This window comes from Myotis myotis, unplaced genomic scaffold (assembly GCF_014108235.1).
Source record: "Myotis myotis isolate mMyoMyo1 unplaced genomic scaffold, mMyoMyo1.p scaffold_m19_p_6, whole genome shotgun sequence".
Lineage (NCBI taxonomy): Eukaryota > Metazoa > Chordata > Mammalia > Chiroptera > Vespertilionidae > Myotis > Myotis myotis.
In genome coordinates this window covers 20,411,726-20,435,398 of record NW_023416368.1, presented here as the reverse complement: position 1 = coordinate 20,435,398, position 23,673 = coordinate 20,411,726, and the positions used below count along the sequence as shown (strand labels likewise).

The following is a 23,673-nucleotide window of genomic DNA, read 5'->3' as shown; positions in this document are numbered from 1 at the left end:
ATAAAATCGGGACCGGTGTCTGGGCTGCTGATGAGGTAGTTCCCACGCTCCATCGTAGGGAAGGAGAAGAGAACAGAATTCTTGGCACAACTCCCAGGGGGCAGCTGCAGTCTCTCCTGGCGCTTACCCAACCGAAGATGCTGCTTGCTGCGATTCCCCAAAATGTAAATGAACTGGGCTTCATCTGTTCCCCATTTCAGTTCCCCCGCCTCGTACAGGTCCTGAAGGGGGAGAGGGAGGGCTAGATGAAAGAGGAACCTCAGGACGCAGGGTCGCTGGCCAAGACTCTCAGAAGTGATGTTGAATCCCTGAGCAGACCAGTAATTGGCAGCCTCAGGACCTTTGCATATTCCGCACAGCTTTCCCCCTTTCTTTCTGGGAAACTCCCAGTCAAGCTTCAAGTGCCAGATGAGACATCCCATTAGTTCTCAAAGCACTTCCTGATATCCCCAGGCAGACTTGTTTCCCTCCCTCCCCCTCTCTTCCAGTTTCTGCTTATTTATAACTTTGATCCACTGTATATTACAGTGATTTCTTTATATGTCTGTTTCTCCACTATGACATGGACCCCTTCAGGACAGGGACAATATCTTAGCATTCTCTCTATCTGCCCCTCCAGAGTTACTGCATACAGTGGGGCTCAAAACGCCTGGAATGTACGGTATATCCAAGGAGAAGGTGTTCATGTGATTAACATAATCCCAGTGCTGTCTGATTTTGTTTATTAGAGATCCCTCAATGCTTGGCAGAGTGCCTGGCACATAGTAGGTGTTCAACAAATATTAACTGAATAAATGGAAAAATTAAGAAAGCTCCAAAACACATCTTACCCACTTTACCCATGTTGTATACCTTAGAAAGACAACATAAATCCTCTCTTTAACAGAGCACTATATATACATGATGCCCGTGAGTCAGTTATTTCTGGTACTTGCAAATCACTTCGCCTCCAGCCCTTCCCCGGGGCCCCAACCGTTCCCCTCTCTGGGGCTCCCTCGCTGTGCCTCAGGGACCTCCATCAGGGCTTGTTTACCTGGGCATCCTGCTGCACCAAGTCCTCGCTCACTACATCGTCCTCCTCCCTGGTTCCCTGGGCAGAGAGACAAGGAACACGTGGTTCAGATACCAGGACCGGGAAGGCCTGGTGCCAGTGGTGGGGACAGAGAACACTGGGAAAACCCCGGTGGCCCGAGTGTCCAGGAGCAGTGACTTACAGCAGCCACTGAGTCGAGACCACATCATCTATTTTGTGGGGAATCATAGTCCCTCCACTGGCTTTTCCCTTCATCCTTGGAGCTGGGACCAGAAGGGGAGTCGTGGGGACAACCAAGGTCCTGCCAGGTGCCCCCTCCCAGAGGAAGCCAGGCCTTGTACCGAGAACACCTCGGAGGGCAGGGCCCCTGCCACAAGTCCTGGCACGGCCCACGACGCCCCCAACAAGATCACAAAAGTCTGCATGTGTGCCTTCTGGCAGGGGCCCCCACGAATTCACCAACCAGAATCTGAGGCCTGGGCCCTCAGAGCTCAGCTCAGACGCTGTGAAGGCACCAGATCCCCTGGTGCTCCTTGCTCCCCCCAGGCCCTCGGCCCATCGGACACTCGCAGGCACAGGGGACAGCCAACAGAAACAAAGCGGTGGCTTAATTACATACACAGCTTCCTAACGGTTTGCTCCTCGGAGCTGGGCTTGCCTATCTCAGTGTCTGTTCCCACAGGGCCTGCGGCCACAGAGATGGCTGCGCGGCTGGACAGGTACAGGTGAAACGGCGTGAGACCTGCTCCCCAGCGCACTGCAGCCATGCAAAATGCAGGCCTGCTGCTGCCAGAACTTTCAATTATTCAAAAGAGTCCAGATGCCTGGAGTTTTCTAACAAAATCTCCCTGTTTGTAAATATTAGCAACTAACTAAATATGGTTGTGTTTTTTTAAACCCACTGTGTGGGGAAAATCCCTACTTGGCAGCCTTTCTATGGTCTCTTTTTTAAGTGCTCCTTTGTGGGGAGGGAGGAGCAGCAGGGCAGGCTGTGGGGGATGCAGTGCGGCAGCCCCGGGACCACCACAGCCCTGACTGGAGAAGCAATGGCAGGAGGGAGGCCCAGAGCAGAGGGGGAGTGCGTAAGGAGAGAGGAAAGAGGTCACGGGAGAGGATATTCCTGGGCACAGAGAGGAGGGTGCGTGCAAAGGGAAATGTGGGTCACCTGCCTGTGCAAACCATGGTAACAGAGCAGACAACTGGACGCTCAAATTCTACACCAGGTGAGCCAGAGGGAAACCATCTCAAGTTCAAGGATAAATGGGCAGAGGGGGAGGGAGTGGCCGCAGTATGTGAGGAGCCACCAAGAAGCCCCCCCCACAGGCTACCCCGTCTGTGGGGACGGGGCGGTGCACTCTGGTAGAGAGCTCCGGGGAGGGCCCCCCGTGGACCGACCTGGAGCAGGACCACGAGCATCTTCTGGAAGTGGCCGGAGGTGTCGCCAATGATGTCAGCCTCCAGGTCTCGCTCGTAGGCTGCAAGGTTGGAACACAAGCTCTAGTCCCATCTCCAGGGCACCCCAGGGATCCAGGAGAAAGGTCCCTGCTACCCCCAAATGATCAGATATTGGTTACAAATCCCAAACCCCAGTCTCCATGACAACCCTGGCAAGACCCAAGGTGTATTTTCAGTTCCTTGTACTGACCCATGAAAAGATACGATGGCATCTCTATCCCCACCTGTGCCCTCCTCCTCCGGGCACCATCATCGCTCAGTGGACAGCGGCTACAGCCTCCTGACTATTCCCTCTGCGTCTGCTCTCACTCCCTCTCTAATCCACAGCAACAAGGGTGACCATGCATTAAAGCCATGTCTGATCACGGGCTCCTGCTTTCCACTGGACTTAGAATAAAACACCATCGCTTCCTCTTGGCCTACAATGTCCTGTGCCTGATCCTGCACTGCTCCAGCCTCACACTGGCTACCAGGCTCATTTCTGCTCCAGGGCCTGGGACCTGCTGTCCCTCTGTCTGCCAGGATCTTCCCCCCACTCTCTCTAGTACCGGCTCCTTCTCATTCCGCAGGCTTTCCCTGACCACCTGTCTGAAGCAGGTCTTCCGCAGTTAAGGTTTCATTCTTATCTCATTTGTCTCCTTCATAATATCACCACATCACCATCATCGTGTTTAACTGTTCATTGTCTGAATCCCTCATTATCTCATTAGTCTATACGCTCTCGGAGACAGGGACTACCTAGCGTCATATCCTGAGAACCTAGCACACTGCCCAGCAGAGAACCCCTGTGGATAGGGGGACAGTCAGATGAGGGAAGGAGGACAGATGGATGGATAGGTTCTTAGGGTTTCCATCATTGCAATCACCCCCATTTCATGTCTAAAAACCCCGAATGGCCCCTCCCACCCATCTCACCATCTTTGTATGCTGCCACCAGCTGGTGGATCTGCTCATTGGTCCGGGAAGCCAAGATCTCAATGAGGCACTTCTCATCGGTGCCGATGCCCTGGGAGAAGAGAAGGGATACATGAGTCAAGGGCTGGGATGAGCCTTGGGCTGGAATCCTGCAGTGGCCAGAGCTATGAAACCCTCAGCATTTAGGGTGCTCCTACTACAGCTCATAAGCAGCGATTGGGAAATAGATTCTAGTCCCCCTTCTAGGCCAGCCCTGGCCAGGCAGCTTGGTTGGTGAGAGGTTGTCCCAATATGTCTAGATTGCAGGTTCAACCTCTGGTCTGGGCACATACAAGAAGCAACCAATGAATGCATAAATACGTGGAACAAATCAATGTTTCTCTCTCTCTCTCTCTCTCTCTCTCTCTCTCTCTCTCTCTCTCTCATTCTCCTTTCCTCTCTCTCCAAAATCAATCAATAAATTAAAAAGAAACTTTATATTTCTGGGTCTCAGTTTTCTCATCTGTAAAATAGAGATGCTACCAGTTGCTCTACCACCTCATAGGGAGATGGAGAAGGTAATGATCTCTCCCATTGCTTCCTCAGGACTAGAAACTGCTGGTGTGGGGGTCTGGGCCAAGGGCCCCTTTCCACACTGACCTGTGTCCTCCCGCATCTGCCCACCTGGAGGAGAACGTGGTTCCCTTCTGGGATAGGGTTTAGGCAAGCTGCCTCTTGAAGCAAGGCACATCCGTGCGTGGATGAGGGCTCACTGAAGAATTGCTGTAGGGCCAGAATCTTACCCTTAACCACGTCCACACCCAACACACACAGACTCAGTTCTTACCGAGAGGGCATCTTTAATTTCTTTGGCATCACAGTAGGCAAGTGGCCTCATCAGACCCACAATCAGTCGTTCAAACTTCCCCATCAGCTCATACTTCAAGTCTGCAATGAGGTCCTAGCAGGTGGGGGTGGGGGTGAGAGGAGATGGGGGAGGAAGGGGAAGAGCAGTTGCACTGATAAGAATTACATTTAATGAGCACGAATTCTGTACAGGCACTGACCTAAGTAAGCTCATTTGATCGTCACACTTGGAGGTGTGTGCTATCATCAACCCAAAGAGGCAGGCGTAGAGACTTCAGGTCACCTGCCCAAAGTCACGCAGCTGGCAAGTGGTGCAGGGGTCAAGTCCACAGCGTCCTGCCTGTTCCCCACCATTGTTTATTTACTTGTTTATTGTGTCTCCCTCCCACTATCAGTGAGTCCAAGGGGTTGCCACCTCCCTCCCTGGTCTCATCCATCCGTGTGGCCCTAACACCCAGCATAGGGCCCAGGCAATTTGTGGCTGAACGGTCCCTGACTGAAGAGAAAATGAGGCCAAAAGTGCCAGCACAGAGGCTGACCAGGAGCAAAATGCTTGCGAAAGACCCTGAAGGAACACACAGGCTATGAAATCATTCCCCCGGCCCCGCCCCCTGCCCTCCGGTCACCATGGTTACCTTGCCATAGAGGGACTTGTAGCTCTGGGTGATCTCCTGCCTCTGCCTGTTGCTCCGGGAAGTGATCAGCTCCAGGATGGCCTCCTTGTCACTGCCTGGAGAAGGGGAGGACACCCATCACCTTACCCAACCTGCCTCCAGGAAGCCCACCAGGGCTGCTCCCTGCAGTCCTCGGCATTAGCCTTCTACTCATCAGGTGGTGGCATCACAGAGGAGGGCCTATGGGGCCCATCAAGCCCCCACTAAGAGGGATCATAGCACACGCAGTATGTGTGCTCAGAGGGCCCATGATTCAGCTCCTCATCACACAAATAAGAAAACCGAGGCCTGGGGCGGAGGGAGCAAGGACTCACCCCAGGTCTCACAAAGAGCCTGGCTTAGAAAAACTCAGGGGTCCTAACACCCAGGACAGGGTTCTTTCAACAAAGAAAATAAAAGAGAATATTGAGGCCCTGGCTGGTGTTGCTAAGTGGTTAGAGTGTTGGCCTGCACACTGAGGGGTTGCAGGCTCGATTCCTGGTCAAGGGCACATACCTGGGTTGCAGGTTCAATCCCTGGGCCCTGTCGGGGTGTGTGCAGGAGGCAACCGATCAATGTGCCTCTCTCACATCAATGTCTCTCTCTCTCTCTCTGCTTACCTCCCTTTCTACTCTCTCTAAAAATCAATGGAAAACATATCCTCAGGTGAGGATTAACAAAAGAACAAAAAGAGAGGATACTGAGAACCAGGTTCCGGGTAGTGGTCACCCCAAGAGGAGAGGAGTGGAGTGGTCAGCAGGAGGACCCGCCAGGGGGGTTCTGACCACAGGAGGAAGCGAGTGCAGTTCCCAAGCGGGGTGGCAGGTCTGTGGGTGAAGCTTCTGTTTATTCTTTAGACCTTGCTGGTCTGGAGTATTTCATTGTAAAATTATGAAAAATAATAAAAAGAGGAAACAAAAGAGTGAGTGCATCTTCCATCTCACCCCCACCCCCAACAGGGCTCAGGGCTGTGCCCACAAGCCCCAGCGAATCCCGCCTCCTTTCCTGTGCCCACTCCCAGTGGCGGGCACCCACCGATGCCCTTCATGGCGGTATACAGAGCCTCGGCATCCTGGCTCGGATCGAAGTTGGGGAAGTCATGAATGGAGCCGCGGTACTTGGCACCCTGTGGAGAGAAAAGCAGAGGGTGAGCTGCTGACCCTGACCCTGACCGGGGCTCCCAGCCCAACCCCAGGTCACATTCCCAGCCCTGGCCACAGGCGGAGTCCAGGCTGAGCCCCTCCTCCTAAAATTGAGCGTTGACCACAGAAAGCCTGGCTGAGGGCTGACTCTCCTGGTATCTGCTACCACAACCTGCCCCAAGGACGGTGCCAATTCCCGGTGGGAGGGTGGCCCAGCCGAGCCCTCAGCCTTGCACCACTTTGCTGGGCCCAGGAGAGATAAGAAGCCAGGCCTGGAAATGATCCCTACAGGAGTAACAAGAGCCCCGCATAATTCTATGGCACTCTCTGATTTACAAAGCCCTTTCGCCTCCACTGTGACTCTTTAGCAACTTGGAGAAGCACCTAAGACAATCTCTACCACAGAAGCAAAGACACCAAGAGCTGGAGGAGGGAAGCCTGTTGGCAGGGCCCCTGGAGGCCGGCTCTCTGCCTGCTCCCCTCGGCTCTCCAGCTCCAGAACCCTGCAGCTGCCAGCTCCTGGGGGCGGGGGTCTTGGCCCGGAGAGCCCAGAGCCACCCTCAGGATCAATGCCAGGACAAGGCACCGCCCCTCTGGGACCAGTACACTGAGCTGTGAACTGGTATCTGAGGACAAGCTGGCTGGGTCCTCGGGGCCAAGGGGCGGAGACGCAGAGCCAGAGGATCTTAGACATCGAACCTGAATGCACAATAGGCTGGTTCACAGCGAAGTCAGGGGTGGGTCTGCTACGCGGCTGGAGAAGCATGGGGTCTAAGAAAGCAGCAGAGAGCTGAGAGCCGAAGGTGCCGGGGCCCCAGGCACTGAGCACACAGCTCAGGGACAGGGCACTCAACCTGGGCCAGGCCCGACACTGCAAGCTAGAGATTCAGGGAAAGAGAAGACCCCATCCCGTCTTTCACGAGCTTCTGACCCAGTGGAGGCGAGGGGCAAACATAAAGCTTGCCATAAATACCCGAAGACAGAGGCCAAGGAAACTGGGGAAACAGCAGAGGTGGAGGCCAGCCTGGGGGAGGGAACCAGGAAAGCTTCGTGCGGGGTGGGGGGTGGCCCACATAAACTGTGCCTTAAAGGAGGAAGTAGACAGGCCTCCGATCGCCTCCCGCGTCTCCCAGGGACCTGGCCGGCATTTGGGTGCTCTCTGGTTTACGTCCGCAGTTGCTGGCTTCTCCGAGGTATGCACGCGTGGGCGCCGCGAGGGTACAGGGTTGCTATTTAAAGTTCTGACAGGGCGGATGGCCAGAAAGGAACAAGGTCCTCTTCCCGCCATCAGTGAATCCCTTGCAACCTGATCACAGCCCTGGCCAGAGAAGGAAAGAGGAAGGGACACGTGCCAAATACCAGGACCAGAAAAGACAGTCCCTCTAGAAAGCTCTGAGCGTCTATCCTGCTCGCTGACGTATTCCAAGTACCCAGCACAGAGCTTGGCACAGCAGCACCCACTGAAGACGTGTTCCCCAGATATGAATGGGTGCATGAATGGGTGATGACCGAGTGTGTTCTGAGCAGAAGGAAGGTGGAATCTAAGCTGTGTCCTAAAGGACGCGTAACAGCTGGCCCTATGGGGGCTGGGCAGGGAGAGAGCTTCATACAGAGCAAACAGCCTGCCAAAGGCTTGGAGGCAAGAGCAAGCAACATTGAGGGAAGCCAGCCCAAAGCTTCAGTGCTCAGTGCAGACGCCCAAAGTCGCCAAGATCACGGACTGTAAACTGCCAGGAGGGAGCGAGAAGACAGAAACGTGTCCCCAGGATGAAGGACAGAGGTGTCAGCCATGGCCCGTGAGCTGAGAACCCTCTCCTGTCCCTGCTCCCCCATCTCCACCTTCTCCCTCCTCACACACTGTGGTGGCTGAGGCAGTGTTTGGGGAAGGAGCTGCAGCTGAAAGATGAGGCAATGCCATCCTGGGGGAAGGGAATTCTAATGACAGGCATAAGGCTTGATCAAAATGACCCCTTAGAGCCAGGCCGGGGTAGCATCAACCTATGAACCAGGCTTGATTCCCAGTCGGGGTACATGCCCAGATTGTGGACACAATCCCCATTAGGGGACGTGCTGGAGGCAGCCGGTCAATGTTGATGTTTCTTTCTCGTGGATGTTTCTATCTCACTCTCCCCCTCCTTTCCTCTCTCTGAAATCAACAGAAACATATTTAAACAAAAACAAAAACTATCATAGCCGCCAGAAGAGGGGGGTGCAGGGCGCCTCAGCACTGGTCACACAGAGACACAGAGACAGTCCTTCAAATCACCCAGGCTCAAGTGTCCTGCCACCAGTTATTCTCCCACCAGCTTGGTGACTTTGGTGCCACCTGAGCAACTGCCCCTACTTCTCTGGCAGACAGGTTCCAGGCCTCAGGTGCCCATGATCGAGGGGGGAGGGAGAGCAGAGACGAAGGGACTTTCCACCCTGAAATATTCAGCAGGTCCGGATGCCAGCTGGTAAGCAGCCTGAACCCTGGGGCTCTGAGGTCTTGGGCCCCATCCAGGCGGCGGCTAGAGTAGGAGTGTCCAGGCCTCTCGGGAGCAGAGGTGACACCACCCAGAGAGAGGGCTGTGGCCAGGGCTCCCCCGGAGAGCTGCCTTGATCACTCCTGACCCAGGCCTCGTCTCTGCACCTGCTGGAATTCCAGCACCTGCCCTCTTGGCCTGTCCTCAAAGTGTTCTTACACCCATGGTCACATTCAAACTCAGACCTCCCTGTGCAACTGAGGCCACAGAGCCATGCCTCCGGCACCTTTCTGACACCACACTATTTCCTCAGTCTTTGGGCCTCCAGTTCTCCTCTTCTGAACAGAAAGGGAGGGAGACTAGCACAATCACAGAAGTAACTGGGCCAGAGGAACGAGTAGCTTTTCTGTGCATGCATGCATGTGTATGTGCATATGCGCGCGCGCGTGTGTGTGCATGTGTGTGTGTGTGTGTGTTTGCATGTGTGTGGTGAAAGCGGGCACACTAGAAGCCGAACTAAGGTGCTAATAATTGGGAGCAATAGACACAAACTTGGAAGACCTCTGTCACACTTCTCTAGTATTGTCTTCTGCAACCTCCTCCTCTCCCTAACCCTTTGCACTCCGAGCATGGCTATTACTGCTACTGCCTGAGAGCACTGCATCCCCTCCCTCCCTTCTGCTCCAGCAGCCCCTCTACCTAGGCTGCTCAGCCCTTTCTCTTTCCAAGTAGCCCCTCCAGGCAGCTGCCCCATTCCCCCCACCTGTGTGCCCCCAGAACATCAGCACCGTGCCTGGGGGATTCCAACTCACCCCATAGGACCAGGGACCCCTAAGGGTCTGCCACCCCACGACTCTTGCCTGCAGGATGTCTACTGGCCCTTGGCCCATGGCAACATGGGTCAGCCAGGCAGACAGCATGGTCTGGGAGCACTAGACCAGGAGTCCAAGATCTGAGCCCCAGGTCCCGGCCCCTCTGATCTCCCAGGGTCTGATATGTCTACTTCAGTCACCCAGAATCTTGCAATTCGAATGCCTCTCAGGAAGTACTCGGGGATGACTGCCTATGGAGAATGAGGAACAGCAAAAGTGCTGCCTTGGATCTTTGCCCATAACCAGGAATACCCTCTCCTCCTGGTCAAAGAGGCCACTTGTGCAAAGTGTACTCACAGAAGCTCACAGGGGGTCAGAGCTACATCGTCCTATATCACATGATACACTGTGCTCTTCAAAAACTGTGACTAGACATCCTTAAGGCTCTTGTTCATTGGGTGGCGGGCCATGAAGACAGGGACGAAGTTTAGTTTTCACTGAGCTCAACCACCTCACAATGGAAACTGAGGCCCAGAGAGGGTAAGAATCCATCCAAGATCACACAGCTTCTGTATTATGTCCACGGCCAGAGGCTCTGTGACTGAAGTGAGGCACAAACGGGCCAAGTCGAGAGGCCCTTCGTTTTATTCTCCCTTTCAATCCCATTGCTGCAGTGACCATGTCTCTTTCGCTAAAGCCAGCAAACAGGCATCTCTCTCAGGCAAACCAGGCACAGAACGACCCTCGCTCTTTCCAAGGGCAGAACCCAATCCTGGCCACACACAGGAGTGAAAGCTCTGACACACCTCAAATTTTACTGCCCACAGGTGTCACACAACATGAAAGACTGGGGTCTCGCCCGCCTGGCGTGGCTCAGTGGTTGAGCGCCTACCTAGGAACCAGGAAGTTATGGTTCTATTCCCAGTCGGGGCACATGCCCAGGTTGCGGGCTCGATCCCCAGTAGGGGACATGCAAGAGGCAGCCGATCAATGATTCTCTCTCATCATTGATGTTTGTATTCCTCTCTCTCTTTCCCTTCCTCTTTGAAATAAAAAATATATTTTAAAAGGAAGAAAGAAAGAAAGAAAGAAAGAAAGAAAGAAAGAAAGAAAGAAAGAAAGAACGAACTCGGGTCTCCTAAGCCAGGGGAACTTAGTTCTAGGATGTGTGTGACAGCACACTCCCACCACCAGAACATAGAGGACCCTCTGGTGCTCCTGCCTGTCCAATGTCCATTTCCCTTCCTGGGGGAAACCTTCTTGGGCCATGAAGTTCAGGTGGGACCAACTCTACTTTCTGGACCCAAGTTACCCAGGCCCAGCTAATGAGAATCTAACCTCGGACTTTCCCTAGAATCACGGGGAATAAATGATGTTGTTTCCTCCAGGCTTCTCAGGAAGCAGAAGGAAAGCCTGGAGCTATTGGTGACTAGTGTGCCAACTCAGGGAAAGATCTGCCCAAGAATGAAGCCCACCAGAGGAATCCCACTTCAGAGGCAGAGTCTAACACTAGCATTTGGACCCCTGGATCCAGCCAGACCTGAAGGCCTGGGCTCTCAGTCATGTGCACCAATACACATCCTTCCTGCTTAGGATGCTGTGTGTTGCTGTGAGTCACATGCCTGGAGGTGCTGTGACGTGGAACAGGAACAAGCAATGCCGGAGAATCTCTCCTGCTCCGTTCAGGCTGAAGGTACCAGGGGTCTGTGCAGCACACCCAGTGACTCTAGGAGCCCAGGCCCGGGGAAGGCAGAGGCGGGGAGAGGCTCCTTACCTGTGCTGGATTGGCCATGGTCTCAGGTTCTGCAGCAGAATACACTGTGGGGAAGAAAGAGACCCCATGAGACTCCCTTGCACTCTGCTCCCCTCTATTCTCTCCCCCAAACTTGCTCACCCTTCCTTCTTCCCAAGGGAGAGTATGTTCTCCCTGCTCTTTCCCAGCTGCCTCCAGCCCTTCAGGTTCAATGACACCCCAATACCTGGCTCGGGGCCAGGTGAATTTTCCAGAGGACAATGAACAGACTAGCGGTGTCCAGGCACTCCCACCAGGATGGGAAAGGGACTTGGAAGGAACCCAGAGGGAGAGAAGTCACCATCACTGACTGCACGTGGCCCCTCCAGGCGGGGCAGGGTACTTTCCTAGAAATGGTCTCACTTAACCCTCACAGCAGTCCTTCCCAGCATCCGTTCCCCTTTCTTATGGAGGAGAAAACTGAGGATGAGGGGAGTGGGGGTCAGGGAGGTTAAACAATTTTCCCGAGACCACACAGCTTAAAACTGAGCTCAGTCAAGTCCAGATTCCAGAGTCCACACCCTCTGCACCCTGCGTGCCCTCTTTCCACGTCACCAAGATCTGTTCCAAAACCCAGCCAGCTGAGCGGTCCGCACATGAGAAGACTCGGGGCTCCTGGTCCCCTGCTGCACATACCTGAAGGGCCACGGTGCCTGTGTAAGTCAAGAGACACGTCCTTAGCATCTACTCTGATAAGGCACCGCTCTCGGGGCTGAGTTCAAAACCTGCTTTTCTGGAGCTTACTCCGTAATGGGGAATGCAAATGCATGTGGTAAAAACGAGGGAGAAAAGCCCCGGCTGGGTGGCCCAGTGGGTTGGAGTGTTGTCTTGTAAACCAAAAGGTTATGGGTTCGATCCCCAGTTGAGGTTCGTATAGAAGGCAACCAATTGATGTTTCTTCCTCACATTGACGTGTCCTCCTCACATCTCCCTCTCTCTCCCTATTCCTCTCTCAAAAATCAAGAAACAGGTGAGGATTAAAAAAACAAAAAACCACTAGGGAGAAAAGATAAAGCTTGGTCAGGAGAGAGCGACAGTGGTCAGGGGGCTCAGTGTGGCTGGTATGGAGGAGGTGGGGTCAGGGGCCCAGTGCTTGAGGCCACTGTGGAGACTTTGAACTTTTCTTTGATGAAACAGAAAGTCATGGGGTTGGGGGGTGACTGAACAAACAGGACACACGATCTCACTGAAGGAAATGCCAGGACACAGGTTCGACACTAAAGGATTAAGAAACGAAGGCAGTAAGTCACTAATATTGAGGTAACTATGCCTGGTGCCAGGTGGGTACTTGAAATATGGGGGGACACTTTGTAATGTATATTACACTACGCTGCACACCTGAAAGTAATACAAGATCATACTCAATGTCAACTGTAGCTGAAAGATAAAAGTAAAAAAGACACCAATATCTCACCTAAAAACAAATGAAAAAGGAGGTGTGATTGGTTTGGAAAGGGGAAGAGAAGGGGGAGGGGCCGATAATGAGCTCCCTCAGCAGGAAGGCAAAGAAGGAAGCAAGCAGTCTCCTCAGAATGAGAGGAGAAAGGAGGGCCAGTCCTTTCCATTTTATGGAAATTAGCACTTTTTAAACCATGTCATAGATTGCTTTTTAAGAGTAAACGTCACAACTCTTGTCGGACATACTCCGTAAGATCTATGAGGGGCTGGGCTAGGAGAGAGGGCAGACGCCCAGGTGACTGCGGCTCAGTGCTTTCCAGTTCTGCACAGCAATTCTCCCCCAAAAACCCCAAACAGAAACGCTGAAGGGACAGCAGCCCGGACCTCACTGTGGGGTCACCGGGGCCAGTGTGACACAGTGGGGGAACACCGGTTTTGGAATCAGACAGACCTGAATTCAAATCCATTTTGTCACTTATGAGCTATGTGACCTTGGGCATATGACTCATCTCTGAGCTCAAGGTTATCTCAAGTGCAAAACTGGGGCTGCCCTTTCCTGCCTTGGTGGGGGGTTGGAGGATGAGACACTGGTCGGGAGCAGAGCACACAAGGCCAGGCAGAGGCCTGTTCTCCGTAAATGGCGGCATTTGCTGCACTAGTGGGAAGCTCTGAGGACGGGTCCCCACTGCCTGACTATGAGCTCCCCAAAGGGCAGTCGGCAGGCAGACAGGAGATGCGGTAGGAAGTGAAGAAGTGAAGTGAAGAGCAGAGGACAGCGATTTGTCTGCAAACACCCTGCTGTTTCCCTGACAACCAGGGGCCTCTTGGTACAAATATGCAGCTCTTACCAGGAAATGGAAACCTCCCCGCCCCCCACCCCCGCCCCTTCTCCCCCAACTACCCTAGGGTCTGGCTAGGAGCCGGCCCTGGGTTTCCCTGGGGCCTGGGGGAAAGAGTGGGTGAAAGAGCACCAAGGCCAGCAGAGAAACAGGGACTTCCGAGGAGGCCGGGAAGTCAGCTGAGGCGGGAGGGCGGGCAGAGGCCTGTCACCTGCGCCTCCCGCCTCGAAGCATTTTCTTTTGGCCCTGGAGATGGAAACTCAGCTGCTGGCTGCAGCCCAGCCCATCTGGACAAGAGCCCCTTCCCAAGGAGAGCGGCTCAGAGGAGGGGCCCCGAGGTCCTTGGAAAATGCTCTCAGCTCTGAGAGCTGTTTTGAGTGCCTGCCTTGTGTGTACGTGGAAAGCAAGCTTCTCCCAGAATTAAATGTTCAGACTGCAGCTCAGGGGGGTCGATTTCCGACAGCCCCCACTCCGAGGGCTCGGGGACACTCTGGAGCTAATCTCAGAGGCGCCGTCTACACTGCTGTACCCTGGCTTCACAAGGGGCTCTGCGTCTTCCCAGAGCAACCCAGAACACACTTCCCAATTGGCTGAGTAAATGTTTTCTATCCAATGTTTCTGAAGCCCAGAGGGCCCCTTAATGATCCACTACTCTCCTCTCATTTTCTAGACGGGGTAAGGGCACCTTAGGGAGACAAGGGACTTGCCAAGACCAAGACCACAGCCACCACTCTGCCTCCCAGCCTGTCACAACAAGCACCCGCACAGCCCTGAGCCCTGGCTGCAATGGGACCTTAGGAAGAGGCCCCAGGGTGAGACCCGGGTTCTTGTTCCCAATCTGTCTGTAACCTCAGACAAGTCAGGTTCCCTCTTTGGACCTCAGTTTCCTCATCTGTAAAATGGGGACATTATCACTCCCTCTTTAGGAAAATCCAGGGTGGATGTGAGAGGCTTTTACAGACTTCAACCAGGAATCTTCATAGCAAAATCTCAGAATATCAATCCTACTAGGATTCTCCCCAGACCCCACAAGATTCCTCTCCAGCACCCCATCCCACCTCAATATGCACGTTTCATCATCTTGGTTGAAACAGTTTCTCAAAACCAGCAGGTATGGCCACTCTAGACCTGAGCCTCTCTCCTCCTACGAACACTGAATCTCTTCTGATCTGGCTGCTCATGAGGGCTCATCATGGCTGATCATTCCAGAAATCCACTCGAGGGCAGAGTAGCGTCGTGGCTGCTGTGGCCAACCCCTGCCTTTGCTCTGTAGCCTGCAAGCAGCCCTGTTTCCTCCTCCCTCTTTGGGAGCTCAGGACTGACTCTAGGAAGAATGCTCTGGGGTAGAGAACACACCAGAGCCGGAAGAGCCTGTGGCTCGCTGCCCCAGAGCTGGGGAAACTGACAGCTGGACAGGGGAAGGTCATGTCCAAGTCATGCAAAAGGCATGGGCTTTGAGATCAGATGTGACTGTGAGTCACAGCTCTGCTCCTGCGACCAATTTATGATTTAAATGAGTTACCTAAACTAAATCTCAATTTCCACATCTGCAAAATGCATTTAAATGTCACCCCCATGTACTGAGAAATAAATGAAACAGTGAATGTACAGTTCTTAGCACGGTGCCGGCACATAGCAAAAACAGAATAAATGGCAGCTTTTATAGTGACGAGCCCAAACAAATACAAGGGAGGCAGCGTGGCATCCTAAGAAAGAACGCAGGTTTTGCTGTCATGACCCAAGTTCAAATCCTGACACAGCAAATTCCTAGTTCATGACCGTGGGTGAGTTATGTCATTTCTCTGACTCGGTTCCTTCATGTCTGAAATGACAATCTCATAAGGTTTTTGTAAAAATTCAATGAAGTAAGGCAGGTAAAATACTTAGCATGGCAGATACAGATGCAATGTTTAATAACTGGTGGCGTCTGTTACTGCAGTCATTCTCTTAGACCAGTGTCTCCGGTTTTGATGGTCCACTGTGATGTCTGTCATACACATAGACAGTTAAAGATACACACAGAAGGTCACAATCAAGAGTGCGGACTCGCCCTAGCTGGTTTGGCTCAGTGGATAGAGCGTCGGACTGCAGACTAAGGGATCCTTGGCTCGATTCCAGTCAAGGGCACATACCTGGGTTGCAGGTTCGATCCCCAGTAGGGGGTGTGCAGGAGGCAGCCAATCAATGATTCCCTCTCATTGATGTTTCTATTTCTCTCTCCCTCTCCCTTCCTCTCTGACAACAATAAAAATATATATATTTTTAAAAAGAGTGTGGATTCACTGCAGCGACGCAGAGGGAGGAGGAGAAAAGGGGGAGAGGCCAGGCAATACAGAAACACCAGCATAAGAAAAACATTTCTGTCCTCCAAAGGCTGCCCTGGCCTGTGTGGCACAATGGGTTGGAGTGCCGTGCTGTGTACCAAAGGATTGTGGTTCCATTCCCAGTCAGGGCACAAATGTAGGTTACGGGTTCGATCCCTGGTTGGGACCTGCAAGTAACCAATGTTTCTCTCTCTCCCCCTCCCTCTCTAAAATTAATAAAATAAAATTTATTTTAAAAAGGTGGCTTGTGGGCTTTGGAGGAAGAGAGTGCACTTTTAGGGAGGGAGGACATGTTGTGGTAAGGGGGTGAAATCAGGTGTGTGGGGTGGACAATTTGAGGAAAATCAAGAAATAACCTGACCGTGGATGGTGTCCTCAGTGGTTAGAGCATCAGCCGGCAAACCAAAGGATCTTGGGTTTGATTTCTGGTCAAGGGCACGCATATCTGGGTTGCAGGTTTGATCCCACATGCAGAAGGCAACCAATCAATGTGCCTGTCTCACATAGATGTTTCTCTCTCTCTCTCCCTCTCTTTTTCTCTCTCCCCCTTCCTCCCTCCCTTCCACTCTCTCTAATAACATCAATGGGAAAAATATTCTCGGGTGAGAATTTTAAGAAAGGAAGGAAGGAAGGAAGGAAGGAAGGAAGGAAGGAAGGAAGGAAGGAAGGAAGGACTGGAAGGTGGCATATGTGCCCCAGGAATCCCCAAGGGACTTAAACTTGAGCTGTGTCACTGCCCTCAGTACAGCACTTCCCTTCCCCCCTCACCAGCTCAGCATTCAAGGCCCTTGACATCCTTCCTGATTTAACTGCCCTCTCCTCCCTCCATCCACCACCACACCCTCCCCTGCACCCTCAAACCCAGAATCTCTGTCTACCAGCATTTTCGATCCAGCTTTCTAGCATCAACACCAGTGCTTTTAAATTCTGGCTTCATCAATACCCACTGGGGGCTTGGGGGGGTGGGAGGTTCAAACTAACCAAACCATACATAAGGCCAACCCCCAGAGATTCTGAGTCAACAGTTCAGAGGTGAGGTCTGGGCTTTGGTAATTTTTTAAACTTTCCTAAATGATTCTGCCAACTCTTCCAGGAAGCCAGGAGAGCTTTCTCCGGCCTCTGACAACCCCCCCCCCCCCCACCCCAGCATTCTGAAACCCTCTACTCCAGGTGGCGTGGGGCAACCACTGTGGATTTAGTATTCGCCTATTAGATCAGCGGTTCTCAACCTGTGGGTCGCGACCCCTTTGGCAGTCGAACGACCCTTTCACAGGGGTCGCCTAAGACCATCCTGCATATCAGATATTTACATGACGATTCATAACAGTAGCAACATTACAGTTATGAAGTAGCAACGAAAATAATTTTATGGTTGGGTCACAACATGAGGAACTGTATTTAAAGGGCCAGAAGGTTGAGAACCACTGGATTAGACAGAGGCTGCTTGCCTCCAAGGTGGAGGAGGTATTGTGGGGGGAAATCTGTACTTCAAATTCTCCAGGTGCCTGCTTCAGTCTTTGTTTCTGAGCTAGTTGACAGCTCAGTAAGTTGTACGTAACTGACAGTACAATAACTCTTATGGCATGCTCATCCTGTCCCACCTGGTAAAGTCTAATTATTTCTCTCCTCCTCTGATGGAAAAAAGTTTGCCTCCATTGTACATTCCTTTCAATATAAAGATGTCTACTGATTCTCTCTGGAGCTGGTATAACACCTGGCTGGTTGGGTCATTAATTAATGAGTACAATAAAATCTTTAGCACATGGTCATTTTTATAGCTGGGTGAGCCATGATTCTACTCTTTCTTGAAAACTGTTGTATATGTGTCTTTGCCATGTGCCATAGTGTGTGGCTCCTAAGGACTGTTGGATGAAATGCACTGAGTAGCTTTAATGCTGTCTTTAATGACCCCCTTGAAAAATCACAGTGTAGCCCTGGCTGGTGTGGCTCAGTTCGCTGGGCATCGTCCCGTGCACCAAAAGGTTGCTGGTTCTTGCTGGTTCCAGTCCCAGTCAGGGCACATGCTGGATTGCAGGCTCGATTCCTGATAGGGGGAGTGCAGGAGGCAGCTGATTGATCTTTTGCTCTCACATCAATGTTTCTCTCTCCCTCTTCCTCTCCCTTCTCTCTCTAAAAAATCTATTAAAAATACTTTTTAAAACCACAGTGTAGGGGAGGAAAAATAATTTTCCGTTTACTAGACCTTTTAGGTTCTTCTGTCTAAAATCAACATGAGACAACTTAACAAGAGAAAATAACCAAATTTATCACGTATGTACATACAGGAGTTCCATAAGAGTACGGGACTCAGGGCAAATCTCCAGTGGAGGCTTATGAACTCCTCCTAAAGGGAAAGGAGAAGTGGCCTGGACTTCAAAGAGGAGGCAGACAGTTCACAGACAGGTGAGAAGGAGGAAACATCTGGGCCACCCAGAAGTAATGGGACCCTCAGGGGTCTCACCACCAGACTGTTAGGTTCCGCTCCATCTGCCACATCCAGTTCACTGTGATGCTAAGGTGAATATGCTAGGGTGAGATCCCTTCCTGGGGCAGATTTTTCTATCTAAATTATTTTAGGCAAGTAGTGGGAGGTAAAAGGCTCTTCTTGAGCCCTTTGTTTCTAAAACAAACAAAAAAACAAAAAACAAAAAAATCAAAACCACACAGCTGAAAATAATCACTATTCCCCCAAAATGGGCATATTTGGGGGTGGCAAACTCTGCTCCCCCTCAACAGAATGAAAGGAGCCATCCAGCCTACTGCTTTATTCCTAGTTAGATAGCTAAGAGAGGAAATGACCTGAGGGGTGAAGTCACTTGCCCAACTCATAAAGAAAATTCTTAATTAAGCAGGGGCTCATTTTTCAAAAAGCATTTACTGAGCCCCTCTTGGGTGTCCACTGATGGGAACTGGGGGTAGGATAAAAAATGAAACAGACGAGTCTCCCCCTGCCACAAAGTTGGCAATTTAGTGCAGTAACCTGCATTTTTTTGGATCCCATACACCACCAGCGACAAAGGAAAGTAATTGTGCATTCATCATGATGAACAAAAATAGACTTTTTAAGCATGAGATCAAACGCATATAAGAAGTCAAGAAGTTTCTACCTGTACTTTTCTGATGAAAGAAAGTCATCCTTAGTGCCTGCCGGGGCGTGTGCACCCCACTTAGAGGTCCCTGGCCTATAAAATTTAGACCCTTCCCTTTCCTCTTTCCTGATGGCTCCTCCCCCTGCCCGCAGGAAGACGCCCAGGACCGCCCCAGTCCTCCCCAATCTGCCCCAGTCCTCCGGGAGCCTCCCGGGTAAATGCCATTCCTGGCCCAGAGCACAGAGCACGGGCACACCCCCCAGCTCAGGCACTCGGGTTTCTTAGAGAGCAGTGTCTTTCCCTCTCCTGACCCAGAATCATTGATCCCAGGGCTGGACAAGGCCGCAGGGGATGACTGGGCTGCCCAGGTTGGAACTGGACTGACCCGGTTTGAATCCCAGCTCTTCACTTTCATGGGAGGCAGCAAGGTGTCGTGTCTCATAGTACAGAGGCTAGAGCTCGAAGGCCTGTGCCTAAAGCTTACCCAGCTAGGCAGGAGCCTTGAGCAAGCACTTAACCTCCTAAATAAGATGAGAGATAAAAATAGTGCCTACCACAGAGGAGTTATGGTGAGGGTGAAAAGAATTAAAATGGGGGACATCTGTAATAGTGTCAACAACAACAAGCTAAAAAAGCCCTAGCCGGTTTGGCTCAGTGGATAGAGCATCGGCCCTCAGACTGAAGGGGTCCCTGGTTCAGTTCTGGTCAAGTTCTTGGTTGCAGGTTCCCCGGCCCTGGTTGGGGCACGGGCAGGAGGCAACCAATCAATGTGTCTCTCTCACATTGATGTTTCTCTCTGTCTCTCCCCCTCCCTTCCACTCTCTCTAAAAATCAATGGAAAACATCCTCGGGTGAGGATTAACAAAAAAATAAAATAAAAAGTTAAAAAGGAAGAAAACATGGTTAGTGCTTAGAGGCCCTGGTGCATAGGACACATTATGTGAGTATATTATTTCTCCCCTAAACTTTTAAAGGCTCAGTTTCCACATCTGCAAAATGGGCATGGTAACAGCATCTCACATACCAAGGGCTCAGCCAGGGCCTGCCAAGTTGGAAGGGTTCAATAAATCATAGAAGTTGCTATTTTATTATTAAAGAGCACCAGGACACTCGTTTTGCAGATGAGGAACCTGTGGCTCAGGTCACCTGCTATCTAGAGCACCACCCTCTTCTGAGATTACAACAGTAGCACTTGCTTCTCTGTGCGCAGCACTCTACGGTTTACAAGACACTTTCACATCTGCAATTCTGTAATCTCAGGAGGGTAAACGCATCCTCATTTTACAGGTGGGGGATCTGAGGCTCAAAAAACCCAAGGACAGTCATTCCTCCTTAAGAAAACGGAATGTGGCTGATTCCCAGCCAACAAGTTCATAAGCATAAAGGCATCCATCCCCACTACGCAGGCACAGACTTCCGCTCCTCTACGGGGATGGGGGTTTTGGGGGAGAGAGATGTGCATACTCAGAAATCTGGGTAAAGACCACATCCTGTGCTTTGTCTCCACCCAGGAAGTATCTTGGAGAGGCCGGGTGGGGTGAGGTTGGCTACAACACTGGGCCTCCCCAGAAAATCCTAGAATGATACAACAAGAAGACGCATGCAGCCCCAACCCACTCTACCAGCTGGGTACCCTGGGCACATCTCTTACCCCTCTAGAGAGGGAGGAACTAAGGACCAGGTAGGAGGCGTGTACCCAGGGCTCCCTCTCATGCTGCAGTGCAGAGGTTCCAGACCCTGGCAGCTACCCATCACTGCGGAGCTCCCCCACCCCTCCCAGGAATCAGCCCCAAGAGGTCAGGTCCCCGACTTCCCAGGGGCAGCCTGGAAAACTCACAAACACATTCTGCCCCAGCAACAGCTGTAACCCTTACCCAGAAACCACAACTATTTTCTGTATCCCAGCAGCTGCCTTGGGAACAGGGATGGAAGGCAAAGGAAAATGGGTGAGTGACTGTCACAGCTGCAGAGGGGGAACGAGGCCTCGGCCTCCCCGCCCAGCCCCACCCAACTCCCAGAATTCTAAATCTTAGGACCTTGAATCCTAGAAAACCAGCACCAGCTCTGGAAGAGAAAGCCGGTTCAGCAGACTTTGCTACGGAGGGGGTAAAGGAAGGCCCAGAGAGGGAAGGGGCTTGCCCAAGGACCCCCAGCACCTGGAACTATATATAGCCCAGCTTTCCACTGACCCCAGGCCATTGCCCTCTGCATGGTGCAGGGCGTGATGGGCAGAAGGGCAGGGTCCGTGGGAGCTGAAGCAGGGCGGGTCATTCACCCCGAAGGGGAGGAACTAAGAGGTCAGGATATCCCCTCTGGGTCAGTGGGGCCAGCGATTTAAGGTGTGCTTCAAGGTGTGCTTCGGGCAGGGAAAGAAGGGGAAGTGAGGGAAAGGGCGGACTCAGGGAAAGCAGAGGCCTTTCACAAACCCTGGAGCCATATGTCCAAATTTGGAATAGTCCTGGGAGACCCACCAGGGCTTAGAGAAAAGGAGGGGGAGGGAGGAAGCAAAGGCTGCACCCATCCTCCCAAAGGACCCCTTGCCCCTTCCCCTTGCAGGGCTACAAGGGGGTGGAGGGCAGGCTTTTCACAGCCACTGCTTCCCCGGAGAGGGGCTGGCTCTATCAACTTGTCCTTGAGATGGAAACTGAGGCCGAGAGGGGAAGCTACCGATTCAAGGTTACACTGCACGTTGTTGGTGGAGCTGGGCTTCCATTCAAGAACCTCACTCCCGTGCAGGTGTTCTAGGGGTTCCCGAAGCCCCCAAGTTTGGGGAAGGCCTACACCGGGCTTGCGGAGAGCAGGAAGAAGGGTGGGGCCTTGGGTGGAAGCCTCCTTTAGAGGCAAGCAGGGTCCCCGGGGCCTTGCGGTGAGGACAGCCGGCCCACACCCAGCCAACCCTCCCCCCGGCTGCATCCTCCAGCCACTTCCGAAGGCGGAAAGTCTGACTCTTGGCGACCACTGCCTGCGACTCGGCCACACCCGTCCTGCGGGGTAGGGTCCTTCGATCCCCCCCCCCCCCCCCCCGAGTCCCGGGCCTTCCCCGCGCCCAAAGCAGGGTCGTCGCTGCCGCGTCCCTCCGGCCCCCCAACCAGGGCGCCCTCCGCCCCCGCTTCGCCGCCCGCAGCACTGGCTCGGCTCCCCGCGCTCCCGGAGCCGCACCCAGCCTGCGACCCTCTCGGTTACCGCGCCCTTGGGCTCCGGTCCAGCTCCCGGGCGCCCCCTCCCCATACCCGGCGGGAGGCGTTTACTCATCGCCCCCGCGTCCTCGCAGCCCCCGGCCGGGGGGTCCCCGAGAGCGAGACCCGCTCGGCCTCAAAGCACTCACCGCGCGGCCGAGGCCTCTGGTCGCCGACCGGCGGACGGGCAGACGGGAGGAGGGACGGGCGGACGCGGAGCTCGCTGGGTGGAAGCCCGTTAGCGGAGCAGCAGCCGCAGCGCGGGGGCGGGCCGGGCGGGGAGCCGTGGGCCCAGCATGGACACGTGGCGCGCGGGGGCCAATCCGGCTCGCCCCGCCTCCCCGCCTCCAATCCCACCCCCCTCCTTGGCTTAGATTCCGTTCCTCAGGGCCCACCAGGATTTGACTTACCTGCTTTCCGGGAGAGAAGGGCCAGGGAAGCCCCGATCTTTGGCGAGTGTCACACAGCCAGTGGGTCGTGGAGTCAGGAGAGGAACCTGAGCCAGGTGACTCCAGGGAGCTGCCACTTCGTGCTTCGTTCTGGGTAGTGCATTGTCCAGAGGAGAGGGAGGCAAAAAGACCAGCAGTTATGATCCAGGACTGGGGGGAAAGCAACAGACGTTTTCTGAAAGCATAAACTCTTCGGCAATACAGAGAAAGCCGAGTATGATCGTTCCCACGGGATTTGTAAAGACTTCCTGGAGGAGGCGATGTTGCAGTGAAAGTCAGTAGGACCTCCCATCCTCCGCCTCCTTAGGGAGCCCGCTTTGGAGAAAAGACAGAAAGATGGCAATTCTGAGATGTCATTCAGCTGCAGAGACTCCCTGGGCGAGACTCTGATGATCAATTTGCTCATCTGAAAGAGAAGGATAGCCAACATTTTTACAAGGATGGTCCTCGATCTGTACTATTTCAGTGACATAGGAGACCTAGTTGGAAAGTCCTTTATTTCCCAACAACATTGAACACCGTTCCTGAGCGGGGAGGCCGAAGTACGCCAGTGGGAAGTGGAGTCCGGCCCAGACTACATTCATATTGTTCCACCGCCACCTCTATCTAGTTCCAAAACGTTTTCATCACCCTAAAAGGAGACCCCATAGCCTTTAAGCAGTCACCCCAATCTCCCCTCCCCTCAACCTGGCAACCACCAACCTGCTTTCTGCCTCTGTGGATTTACCTGTTCTGAATATATCATATAAATAGATTCGAAGTATATGTGGCTCTTGTGTGTCTGGCTTCTTTCTTTTAACTTAATTGTGTTAGTCAGGGTTTTCTGGAAAAACAGAACCAAAAGGATATAAGAGGAGATTTGTTATAGAAATTGGCTCACACAGTTATGGAGTCCGGGAAGTCCCACAATCTGCCATCTCCAGGCGGAGAAGCAGGAGAGCCAATGGTGTAATTCAGTCAAAGTCTGAAGGCCTGAGAACCTGGAGCCCTGGGGACAGGAAAAGGTGGGCATCTCAACTCAAGGGGGGGGTGGGGGGGGAGAGAGAGAGAGAGACAGAGAGAGAGAGAGAGAGAGAGAGAATATGTCCTTACTTTACCTTTTGTTCCACTCAAGCCCTCAATGGCTTGGGTGAGGAGGGCAGGTGCCTTTACTCAGTCTACTCAATCAAATGCTAACCCTCACAGACACACCCAGAAATTAAGCTTTACTAGCTCTCCAGGCATCCCTTAGCCCAGTCAAGCTGACACATAAAATTAACCATCACAATAATGATTTTGAAGTTCA

The 23,673-nt window shown here is 52.8% G+C and overlaps 1 protein-coding gene across 3 annotated transcripts in view; it reads right to left on the bottom strand.

Annotated features, from left to right (window-relative positions):
* Positions 1-22,224, bottom strand: part of ANXA6 (annexin A6) — a 49,435-nt gene extending 27,211 nt beyond the window's left edge. For 2 of the 3 annotated variants that reach the window (XM_036313138.1, XM_036313139.1), the window contains exons 1-9: positions 22,089-22,224; positions 11,096-11,139; positions 5,938-6,028; positions 4,885-4,979; positions 4,230-4,343; positions 3,404-3,494; positions 2,429-2,508; positions 1,034-1,090; positions 128-221 (exon numbers count right to left, since the gene is read on the bottom strand). In XM_036313138.1, the coding sequence (XP_036169031.1) occupies positions 128-221; positions 1,034-1,090; positions 2,429-2,508; positions 3,404-3,494; positions 4,230-4,343; positions 4,885-4,979; positions 5,938-6,028; positions 11,096-11,113 (640 nt within the window). In that variant the 5' untranslated portion in view covers positions 11,114-11,139; positions 22,089-22,224. Of the gene's footprint in view, positions 1-127; positions 222-1,033; positions 1,091-2,428; positions 2,509-3,403; positions 3,495-4,229; positions 4,344-4,884; positions 4,980-5,687; positions 5,771-5,937; positions 6,029-11,095; positions 11,141-22,088 lie in introns of those variants that run through there. The other variant, XM_036313140.1, reaches the window with a different exon arrangement.
* Between the last annotated feature and the right edge of the window lie 1,449 nt (positions 22,225-23,673).